At 45.1% G+C, this 12,015-nt stretch overlaps 2 protein-coding genes across 2 annotated transcripts; both read left to right on the forward strand.

Annotated features, from left to right (window-relative positions):
• Positions 1-124: 124 nt before the first annotated feature.
• On the forward strand, positions 125-5,824 carry LOC105239751 (zinc finger protein 3). The gene is given in 4 exon segments (XM_034669853.1): positions 125-347; positions 2,640-2,712; positions 5,315-5,446; positions 5,448-5,824. Coding segments are annotated over 3 exon segments (330 nt in total). The 5' UTR covers positions 125-347; positions 2,640-2,643; the 3' UTR covers positions 5,577-5,824.
• Positions 5,825-5,846: 22 nt separating this feature from the next.
• On the forward strand, positions 5,847-10,104 carry ZNF789 (zinc finger protein 789). Its single transcript, XM_034669852.1, has 3 exons — positions 5,847-5,934; positions 7,610-7,723; positions 8,990-10,104. The coding sequence occupies exon 3, from the start codon at positions 9,010-9,012 to the stop codon at positions 10,000-10,002; it is 993 nt and encodes a 330-aa protein (XP_034525743.1). The 5' UTR covers positions 5,847-5,934; positions 7,610-7,723; positions 8,990-9,009; the 3' UTR covers positions 10,003-10,104.
• Positions 10,105-12,015: the final 1,911 nt, after the last annotated feature.

Raw genomic sequence — 12,015 nt, forward strand, 5'->3', positions numbered from 1 at the left:
CCCTCTGCGTCCGTTGATTGGCCCCGACCTGAGCGGCGGGTGCGTGAGACAGGAGGCCGGGGCTCTCCTAACCCGACCAAAGAGTTCCGAAGCCTCCGCGCTTCCTAGAAGGTACGCGGGCGGAGGCGCTGGGCTCCCCGCGCGCGAGTGAGGGCGGGCGACTGGCGCGGGTTTCTTCCGCGTTCGCGCCCTCGGGTGGGGTGGGGGGTCATTGGAGGGGCGCCGACCGCATCGCGGGTCCGGCCGGGAACCTGGAGAGGGGAGCCCGGCCCCTATGGCCGCAGCAGGTGGACGCTAAGGACTTCCTGGAGGAGGTGGCGCGGCGGAGGGTCGGAGGCGCGGAGCAGGTGTGGGGAGAGAAGAGCTAGTGTGATGGGAGTGGTGGGTGGCCCGGCTAAACCCCGGTGGCTCCGCCACGACAAGTGTCAGGGCTCGAGAGACCCTCAGGGGAGGTCGCAGGGCATTTACGGAGCGTCTTCCTGAAGATGACAACTTGCGAGTATTTTCCGTGGTGTCAGGTCACCGATGAATGAATGGCTGGTGAATACAGTGGTTTAGTTTGGTTATAGGGGAAAAGGAGATGTGATTGGACGTTTCAGGAGTTCACACTGTGAAGTGGCGTTTTAGATTCTGACTTCCAAATGCACCATGCTCACGGTAGACAGTATAGTTCAGATAATGAAAGGGTTGAGGTCCCTTCCCCGATCTTGAAGCCCTTGGTCAGGACATTTTTTGGAGTGCCTCCTTGCTTAAAAGACAGAGCATCTTCCAAATAATGTTTTTAGGGAACGTGAATGGTGAGAGAGACTTTCTTAAAAATCACTCCCAGAAAGCAAGGTTCACCTGTGGCCAGAAAAACACAAGAAAAATGAAAATCACCTGTATCCCATCACTTTGTGTACTCCCCGAGAGTAATGATATTGAGTTTATAATGTTACAGAAAAACCAAAGTGGGGACCACAGTATGGTTATACTCCTAGGCCAATCACCCATAGCTGTGAAATCAAAACTTGAACCGTCCTAATTTCCCCCAAATCCTGACTCTTCTTCTAGGAAACTTAAGCTGCCTTCATGTCATAGTGACCTTGTAGCTTCCTAGCCATTCAGCTAAAGAAAGTAAACTTGTGCAGTGCTTATTTCTAAAAGGGTTGTAAGTTTCTAGTAAACAGTCACAATAGAAAACGAGGTACTTCCTCATTTCATGTGTAGGGGCAGAGAAATAATTTTCTTTCTCCATTCTTAGCTGAGATCCCACCAATAAAAGATTAAGAGAAAAACCAGTTTATTAATATGTATACCTGGGAAATACCCATGGACAAATGAGTAACTGCTTGGAGAGGCTTAGAATTCAGGCCTAAATACCTTCCCAATAGGGAAAGGGGAGAGAGGATGTAGGCCTCTTAGAGGAGAGTAAATGAGCTTTAGAAAAGATGAATGGGTCCTTAGAAGAGCAGACAGGTCTGATGGTTAATGACAGTTTGGGTGTGGTGTCAACGTCTAGTCTCATCTCCTATGACAGAAGTCTGTCTTCCCGGGGAGGGGAATTTATGACAATTGAGTTCCTTTTCAAGGATCGGTCTTTAAGTAGATAAGGGGAGTTCAGAGAAAGCTTTTCTCTGTGTGTGCCGCTTTTCAAGTGCCCACAGCTCAAAATAACCATGGGGTGCCATATTCTGCTACCCCTCATGCTTTATGAACTAAGGGGTGGCTGCTGAGAGCTCAGCCTCCTCATGCTTTCGGTTTTGAAGTCTCCTTGTTTGCTGTGTGTTTCTCAATAAATATTCATATCAAGTAAAGCTCTCTGAATGTTCTTTTGACAATGATTGCTTCTGTGTGTATAATATGTAGCCTGCAATCTCTAACTGCCCTAAAGTTGTTTTTATACTCTCTGAGCTGATCCTGTAGGTTGTAGAAATACATGAACGCCTCTCCCCCTACCTCCAAATGAGAACAAACAGAGGCTCTTCATTCAGATGCTGCTATAGCAAGGGAGTAAGCCACCATCGCTTGTTTGGCAGAGACTCAAAGGCAGGCAGGGTAAGCTTTATGGTGGGGAAAAAAAAGAAAGCTCAGATGTGCCCAGTTTGGAAGTTGTTGGCTTGCGAAGGCAGGAGGCAGGTTAAATAAATAGAAGCAGAACATCGTATGTGGTTGGGTAGGGGAGTGTATTTGACTTTCTCTGCTGGTCCTAAATTGTAGGAAGGAAGTCAAAATTAAGGATAAGCTGGCAGTTTTTGACCGGATCTTGACTTGGGGCTGATTACTGCATTGGGTATGATTTGGATTCTGGGCTGGTTGCTGCCGGTTGTGGGCCAGTGTTCTGTTCTTATCTGTGATCTTGTCTGTTTGTGTATGCAGTCTTTCAATGAGGTGCTACAGAACACATTCTAGGGAGAAGGGGAGGGCAGGGCCCTGGGATAAAGCTTTGGAAATTGAGCTAACTTCAGAAGTTCCTAAAAAAGACTATTCTAGCAGCTCCTTTCATATTTTATCCCCTATTTCAGCACCAAACACAGTGACTGTATACTAGCTCAGGTGTGTTGGCCCTGTTGGAATTCCCTGTCCCAGGGCTGCCTGGTGAGAGAGTCTTAAATTGGGACTGGCCTTACTCATTATCTTTTTTTTTTCCTTCACTCCAGCCTGATGGCAGCCAGCCTGCCCCATCTCAGAGACCAGGACTTGGAAGCTGTATTCCTGACGGCTGGGTGGAAGGTGAGCTGGGCTCCTCCTCCCCTTCCTCAGCGCAGTCCCTGCAGCCAGGCAATGGCTTTGACTCGTTTGTTCAGGTTGAACCATCTTTATTGATTTGGGGATTTTTTCCTTCTTGGAAGGTGTGCTGTAAAGAGCTTGAACTCTGGGATCAGACAGGTTCAAATCCAGGCTTTGTTTTAGATGTGTTACCTTCAGCAAGTTACATAAGCTTCTTGGGCGTCGATTTACCGATCTGTAAATGGGATGACACCACCTATCACAAAGAGTTGTGAGAATTAAGTAAGGCACTTAGTAAAATAGGTAAATAATACTTTACATGGTATCTAGTTCTATTTTAAGCACTCTGTGAATTTTAGATACTGTTACCATAGTGTTGATTTTTTCTGTCAGTGAGTGTTATTGTGTACCAGATACTATCCTTTGAGCAGGGAGATAAACTCTACCTGAAGGAGTTTAGTTTTTTTTTGGAAAAGTAGATATGTAAACAGACTCTTGCATTACAGGGATAAATTCTGATCTGCGAGTATTAAAGGGCACAAGGGAAGCTTAGTTATTGAGTCTGTAACATTATGGAGGGTGATTCTAAAAAGTTGCGTTTAAAAGTAAGGAGACAAGTTAGGAAGCCATCCTAACAATTTTGAAAGAAAGGTCATTCAGGAGGGAGGGAATTCGAGTCACTGCTGTTTGACCGCATTGCTCCAGCATGCCTGCACTTTCTGAGGAGTCCCGATGTTCTGCCTGCTTCCCTGGCTTCATCTCCAGCATGCCCTGCCCCCTGCCCTCCAGAGAATCCCCAGTGCTCTTCCGTTCCTCCATTCCTGTGCATAGCCTGTCCTCTCCGTACACAGGCAAACTCACATATTCATATTTCAAGACTAAACTAAAAACTCCTTTTCTCTGTGAAACCCTCTGACTTCCTACATTAACTGCATGACCATTCCCTGTGATCCCAAGTTGGGGGGGGGTGGGCAGGGATGCCCTAGAGCAGTTGCAGGGGTGTGATGAGGCTTAAACCAGACAGTGGCTTACTGAGTGACTGGAAGTGAGTATAGTTTTCTCCTGGGAGCTGGTCCAGTAAGGGAAGGAAAGACAGCAAAACCAGAGGGGAAGGCAGGCACAGGTGAACTGTGTGAACGGTGTCCTGTAGGGTTGAGCAGTGCACAGCCTGAACAACTGTATCCTGTGGCCTCAGCAGGAGCTGGAACCTTTATTGCTGGCCTACGGCTTGAAGTCTAGCAACTCACTGGTGCCCAGTTAATGTTTCTTGAAAGAATGAGGGTGGTAAAGGTGCAGGAGACCCTGGGGAGGAATAGGAGAGTGAGAGTTTGGGGCAATATTAAAGGCCATATAACTGAATGTATAGAGATTACTCTGTGGGAGATTAAGCCATTTTATTCCCCAGTGCTTGCTAACAGACACATAGCAGCAGAGAATGTCAGCCGAGGAGACCGGCAGGGCAGCTTCGGTAAAAGGAGGGACATTTGGGATGGTGGTGGGAGGGAGCTCGAAACGGGAGCTCTGGAAGTCCAGCTTGGTAGGGAGGAAAGAAGGGCCCTGTAATTTGGGAATTCTGGCGTCTGTTTCCTGAGGGGTGGGGGTAGTATTTCCTGTTACTGATTGCCCTTACCCTGCTCAGATAGCCCCTCAGGCTACACAGTTTCTCCTAAGGAAAGGAGGAAGGGAGTGTTGGTGGGCAGATACTGGGCCTCTGCTCCAAGGGCTGCATTAGTGTGAGGCACCTTCTGTTCTCGGCCCATCTGAGTTGAACACAATTGCAAGTGGAAACTTCTGCCATATATATTGTACTAAACAGTCTCTGTTTGCCCACCTTTGATGGGCTTCACCCACCCCCACTTTGCTGTATGCCATCGGAGGCTGACCTTTATACGCCGTCAGTGGGTTCTCTTGCCCTCTGGCTTCCAGTTGGCTTTTGGCAATGGGGTGGAGGGGGTCGGGACCAGAAACCTGGAGGAAAGTGGTGTAGGGTTTTATTCCCATGGCTCCCTGTCTGCCAGGCTGTGGGATGACGGTGGCCACATAGCCCCAGTCTTGCTTCCTTTCCAACAACTTCCTGGATTCTAATAACCCCTCCCCGACCTTCTTCCCCTCCAGACATGGTGGGTGATTGTTCCCCATGAGAGCCAGCCCCCGGCTTGCTTCAGCATGCCTTGCTGGTTTCCACGAAGCACCTTCCTTTCTCAATAGTCTGCATGCTGACTTACCTTCAGTGACCTCATTTGGATGCCCTAATGATCTCATCTCTTCCCGAAGGGACCCGGGGCAGAAACATATTCCATGTTAAAGGTGGTATTGTAGAAGAGCAGGGTCAGCAAACTGACCTGGAACACAGCCATGCCCGTTCACTTACCTGTTGTTCCCGGCTGCTTTTGTGTGACCGTAGCCGAGCTGAATAAATCTCCTGGGAAGCCTAAAATATTTACCATCTGGCCCTTGACAGAGAAAGTTTGTCTACTCTGTAGCAGAGAAGAAAGAATGAGCTTGGGCGAGTCACTTGACCACCTCAAACCTCACCTGGAGAATAATAGTGATAGTTCACCAAGTTATTGTAAGAATTGAGCCTATAATTAGTCTCTCTTTTCAGGAGTTGCTGTCCTTTGAGGATGTGGCTATGTACTTCACCAGAGAAGAGTGGAACAAACTTGACTGGGCTCAGAAGGACCTCTACAGAGATGTGATGCTGGAGAATTACAGAAACATGATCTTGTTGGGTAATGACTCAGCTTGAAGGTTTGGCTTTGAGTGTCTCCACAAGTCCTCAGTCCCTTATTTGCAATTCCAAAATCAGAGAAACTCCGAAAACTAGTTTTTTTCCTAGCTCTGTTTGGCAGCAAGACCCAACCTGATCTCTTCCCACAGGAAGCTATGTCTCATCCTTATTTTTCCCACCTGGTCTTTGTATCTATCTGTTTAGCATCAGAAATATCAGTGTGTTTGATTAAAGGTACAGCTCCAACCCCTGTTGGGGGCGGTACGTAATAGAAAATATACACACCAGTCACCTTTCTAAAATCTGGAAAAAATTCTGAATCCTGAAACACGTCTGGCCTCAAGGTTTTCAAATAAGGGATTGTGGACAATGAATAGTTTCCTTTTATTTTAGAGGTCAGAGACACTTAATCCACTCCCCACCCCGATCCGCATCCTCCACATCTATAAGACCTGTAGGAGCTGAAAAGATTGTGGCTGATTTGGATTCCAAAGGTTAGCTTCTTTTTCTCTTGAAAAGTCTTTTTCTGTCTTCTGTCTGGAAATGGGTTCCTTCCTTGTGGGCAGCATCACCGGTGTCCAGGAAATGACTCTTAACTGACTTCATTTCTGACCCTTCACTGCTTCTCTCCTCGGGGAGCCTGCCTTTGTCTTATTCCAAGTACAGAATCTCCTATGGGTGTTTCCTCGATAAACTGCTTTCTTTCTGGGGCCACAGCTTTAACCCCCACACTGACACTCTTGCCACAGTCTTGACCACCTCTTGTGGAATTGTCCGTCCACCTCTGGAGTTTTTGATGTCTGTTTTCCTTGTAAAAGCATTACAGGAGCAGACTCGAAAACACAGAAGGTACAAGAAATTAGGACGGGGCGGGGAGAACACTCGGGGGTAACGCTGTTCATATTCTGGAATATTTCCTTCCTGTTTTTTTCCCCCAATGCTTTTAAAAAACGTAGCTGAACACATTCTTTGTATAATTCTGAGTTCCTTTAAATCTTAACATTATAGCATCAGCATTTTCCCTAGGCTATTAAAAGCCCCCATAAATATAGTAAATGACCATAATGTAATTCTATTGTATGATCTATAATGTTTAATCATTTTCCCATTTGGGGATATTTTAGTTTGGCTTTTTTTGTTGTTGTTGGCTTGTTTATGAATTCATCATTTTCTATATTATAATGTTCTAATGGATGTTTCTGACCATAAATCTTTATATTACTTTGACTATTCCCCAAGATACAGAATTTTGGTGTTAAAGGGTATGGGCACTTTTAAGTCCCAATGACTTTTCAATAACAGAGTAGGGAATAAAAATCCTCTGTAGGCCCACTGCCCAGAAATGATCCCCGTCAACATTTTGGTTGGATTTTTTTCTCATCTTTTCATATATATGTGTATACTTATGTACATATACACACACATGCATAGTTTTTTTTTCACACATCCATAGTTTTTAAAAACAAAATTTGGATTATACTTCACATGAGTTTTGCATTCTGCTTTAAAGTATATAGGGAGGGGCGCCTGGGTGGCACAGCGGTTAAGCATCTGCCTTCGGCTCAGGGCGTGATCCCAGCGTTCTGGGATCGAGCCCCCACATCAGGCTCTTCTGCTGTGAGCCTGCTTCTTCCTCTCCCACTCCCCCTGCTTGTGTTCCCTCTCTCGCTGGCTGTCTCTATCTCTGTCAAATAAATAAATAAAAAAAAATCCTTAAAAAAATAAATAAATAAAAAATAAAGTATATAGGGAACATTTTCCTATTTTAATATTCTTGAACACATAGATTTTTAGAATCTGCCTAATACTTTCACCTTCCCTGCATTCACGTGCTACACTGTAGACATTGCCCTGTTGGTGTTTACGTTATTTCCAGCTTTGCACTGGTACAACTCTGCTGAACAGCTCTGGTCCATTCATCTTGGTCCTAATTCTTCCGTAGGCTGTATCTCTAAGAGCGAAATGACCACATCTAAGGCTGTGATGATTGTTGAGGCTTTCTGTAAAGATTGTCAGATTGTCAGAAAGACTACCGAATTCTGTTCTTACCAGCCCTTTTGATTATTGTCCTTATCTGTTTGCCATTGTAGACCCAAGGGGGTTAAGCTGAGCTCTAGGACATCTCTCTGTAACTCACTAACCACATCCCATTTACTTCTCCATGAGTAGGATTTCAGTTTCCCAAACCTGAGGTGATCTGCCTGCTGGAGCAGTGGGAAGAACCGTGGATCCTGGATTTACCAAGAGCTGGGACTAGGAAGGCTTCCAGTAGTGCTTGCCCAGGTGGGTGAGGAGAAGGCCCAGTCGAGTGGCAGTCCTGAAGAGGCAGGAGAGCCACATTAATGAAGCCCCTTGTGTGCCCCAGAGACTGAGCCGGGGGTTTGGTGTATCTCCTCCCACTTATTCATCCCTGCTGCCCTCTGAAGGTAGCACGTGTGACCATTAGCCCCATTTTCCACATGAAGAAACTAAAAGATTCAGGGGCACCTGGCTGGCACAGTCGGTGGAGCGTGTGAATCTTGATCTCAGGGTCATGAGTTTGAGCCCCACGATGGGTGCAGAGATGACTTAAAAATGAATAAATAAATAAACTTTGAAAAGATTCCGGTATCTGTCACACTGCAGATTGATAGTTGGGATTCAATTTCAAGTCTGCAAAGCTCATCCTCATTCCATAGTAGTAGAATGCTTCTCAAGCAGCCGGTCCGACAGCTCTTACGCCAAACTAGATATTCCTTATTCTACCCTTGTTACTTACCCTTCCTCTCTGTTTTCTCTTGTTCCTTTGCTCTCATTTTGTTTTTCATATTCCCACAGTGTCTCTTGATGTATCTACCTTTTCCTACTTACTGTGTCGTGATTGCTGCTTCTACCTTTTTCCATATCCCTCTGCTCCAGAGTTCCTCAGCCTCTGCTCTATGGACATTTGGGGCTGGATAATTCTTTGTTGTGCGGAGCTGTCCTGTGTGTTGTAGGATGTTTAGCTGCATCGTTGGCCTCTACCCACTAGATCTGAGCAGCACCACCCCAGTTGTGATCACCAAAGATGTCTCCAGACATTGTCAGCTGTCCCCCAGGAGGCAAAAATCACCCCTGGTTGAGAACCACTGCTGTATTCCCTTGGCTTTTGTACCTACTTCCCTCTGGTTCCTTTCCTATTCTGTCTTACACTCCCCATTTTTAAGTAGTTGTTTCTCCCAGAACTATGGAAAACCTGCTTATCGAGAAAGTATAAGGTGCTCCCTTTCCTGCACTTACGTGAGTACCCAAAGGAAGTTATTTTTCCAGTAGTGGTGACGGGTTTGTTCAGTTCTCACTTCTCTGCTACACACTTGTGCATTTTTCTGTCGGTTAGTTGATGTCCAGAATTCTTTCTGCTATTGAAGCCAGGAGTCCTCTGAAAATCCAAATTTTGGCCTCTTTAGCCAGATGATGTAACTAAGCGAGCAAGTCTTAGCTTCCTTTGAGTGTCTGATAACACACAGGCTTCTTCTCTTTTTTTCCTTCTGCAGTGCAGAGGTCATTTCTGTTTTCTTTTTATTTGGTTAGGTTCTGAAGCCAGATGCAAGATGAAAAAGCCAACTCCAAAGCAGAAAATTGCTGAAGATTTAGAATCCTGTAAGATGTCAGTGGTGAAGCAGACAACAGCCAAGAGACCTGCAGAAAAGTTACATGAATGTAATGAATTGCTGGACATTTACAGACTTGCATTCCCTACTCCTGGCGATGAATGCCACAAGGACTTCCTTCAAAGCCTTCACCTTATTCAAGATCAGAATGCTCAAACAAGGAAGAAGCAGGGCCAATGTGAGGAGTATGGAAAACCTTTCAGTCAGAGATCATTGCTTTTGCGGCATAAGCAACTTCTTACAAACGCAAAATCTTATGAATGCAGTGAATGTGGAAGACTCTTCAGGCGTCAGGCAAATTTCCTTCGACATCAAAGAATTCATACATCAGAGGATCCCTTTGAATGTGACATATGTGGGCAAGCCTTCAAACAGAAGTCTACTCTTATGGTCCATAAACAGTGTCACCCTCAAAAAAAGCCATATAAATGTCATGACTGTGGGAAATTTTTCCGTCAGATGGCATATCTTATTGAACATAAGAGGATCCATACCAAAGAAAAACCCTACAAATGTAGTGAGTGTGAAAGGACGTTTAGTCAGAATTCAACCCTTATTCGACATCAGTTAATCCACAGTGGAGAAAAACCCCATAAATGTCCCGAATGTGGAAAGGCCTTTGGTCGGCATTCGACCCTTCTGAGCCATCAGCAGATTCATACCAAACAGAACACTCACAAATGCGGTGAATGTGGAGCGTCCTTTAGCCGGAGTGTGGACCTCATTCAGCATCAAAGAACCCATACCAAGGAGGAATTCTTTGAATGTAGAGAATGTGGAAAAACTTTCAGTTTTAAGGCAAATCTTCATCGCCATGAGGTCATTCATACCGGAGAGAGACCCTACAGATGTGACAAATGCGGAAAATCTTTCATCTGGCGCACAAGCTTTATTAAGCATCAGGGTACTCACAGAGAACAGATACCAACGTGAAACTCACTGGAAAAATACCATTTAAAGACCAGAACTTACCACTCTTGTCATTATGTGTAACTTTATTGTTTTACGAAAATTAATAAACAGGAACTGAAATGATTTTGCCGTGGGGACTCTCTTTTTGTAGCTAACCTGCTTGCTGTGGTCAACAATTAATAAAACGTGTAACAGGCCCTTGTGTTCAGTCTCCCTTGAGCTCCTCATACCTTCATTGTCCTAAGTCCAGGTGGAAGGGAGGCATAAAAACTGTGTGGTTCCCTAGGCTGGAGACCATTTGATGGATTATGAACGATGTAGGAATACTTTTCTTATTTCCCGTACAACTGGGGAAAAATGTTTTTAAGTAAAAGAAAGATGTAAAAAGATGCTTTTCTTGTTTGTATGTAGAAAAATTACCTGATGTTACATTGACTTTTAAAAAAGTAAAATAAGGGCCACTCACAAGTAACTAGTGAGATATTAAGAATTACTAAAATTTGGGTGCCTGGCTGAGGGGTCGTGAGTTCAAGCCCCACTCTGGGTGTGGAGCCTGCTTTAAAAAAATTACTAAAGGGGCGCCTGGGTGGCACAGCGGTTAAGCGTCTGTCTTCGGCTCAGGGCATGATCCCGGCGTTATGGGATCGAGCCCCGCATCAGGCTCCTCTGCTATGAGCCTGCTTCCTCCTCTCCCATTCCCCCTGCTTGTGTTCCCTCTCTCGCTGGCTGTCTCTATCTCTGTCGAATAAATAATAAAAAATCTTTTAAAAAATTTTTTAAAAAAATTAAAAAATTACTACAATATATCCGTAAACTAAAACTGGTGTGCTACTAGATTCTACTGAGAGTTCTGAGGGAGTTGTTAATGGCAGATGCTGTTGGCCCGCCTGCCCTCTGCTTACTCCCTCTATTGGGCTTCATCTGACTTGAACCATGTGTCTCTGGGTCTGCAGGCTTTTTCTAAAACCACCGAAGGCCACTGGTCTATCGAGTAAGTACATCATGGGAGCAGGGCTCAACTAATGCTTGCTGGGAATTTCACAAATATGATCCTCTCCCCTTGGGTGGAATAGCTCTGAAGCATGTGTTTTACACTCGTTTTCGGTCTCGCCATGGGATTATGCGTTCACTCACCTTGACAGCTGCTTTATTAGCGGTCGTCTCTGCTGTCTCTTCTATACTCCCCTGCCAGCATTTCAACACCTCTTCTCCCCACAGGTGAGTTGCTTGTGCTCAGAAAGTGTTGACTTTAGTCCTTGAGGAGCCCTAGCCCTTTTGCTTCTACTTATTCCAAGCACATTGTTACGCTCAGTTTACGTAGGTTGAGCTGACCATACGACTCTTCCCTACAGCTCACCAATACAAGAAACCCGTTTGAAATTCTAATATCCTAAACGTCATCCTAGGTCTGCATTATAAACTGCTGCGATTTAGACGTTCTCCTACAAATCCCCTCTAGTTTCTTCTTGATTTTATTTGTCTGCTCCTACCAATCCTATGACTTCTTAGCCAACATATAAAAACAAAGATCTATTGAGAAAAAGAAAGGAAGTGATGCTTCAGAAAATTAAGGAAACTTGAGCCTTGCAGGAGGCAAATAATAAGTAATAGATTGTATATTGGGTTCAAAAAAACAGTAATTTTGTACTTGTTGGCATGAATTGGCTAGAACCTAAACAAAGTTGACTTCTGACTAAGGAGGAAATAAGCCAGTGAGAGATAAGTCCTGCTTAAAACAACCTAGGGATTTGGGGACCTATGAAAAGTGCTTCCCTCCACTGCTAAGTGGAAGCCATAAAACTCCCTAATAAAGCAATAAATAAATAAATAGGGGTGCCTGGCAGACTCAGTTGGTGGAGCATGTGACTTGATCTTGGGGTTGCAAGTCTGAGTCCCACGTGGGCTGTAGCGATTACTTAAAATCTTGAAAAAAAAAATACATACATACATACATACATTTTAAAAAATGGCAGCTTGGGGGCGCCTGGGTGGCACAGCGGTTAAGCGTCTGCCTTCGGCTCAGGGCGTGATCCC

This window comes from Ailuropoda melanoleuca, chromosome 10 (genome assembly GCF_002007445.2).
Source record: "Ailuropoda melanoleuca isolate Jingjing chromosome 10, ASM200744v2, whole genome shotgun sequence".
In the NCBI taxonomy this organism is placed as follows: Eukaryota; Metazoa; Chordata; class Mammalia; order Carnivora; family Ursidae; genus Ailuropoda; species Ailuropoda melanoleuca.

What these genes read in the sequence shown, in the direction of transcription:
- ZNF789 (XM_034669852.1), top strand. Translation starts at nt 9,010, where the DNA reads ATGAAAAAGCCAACTCCAAAGCAGAAAATTGCTGAAGATTTAGAATCC.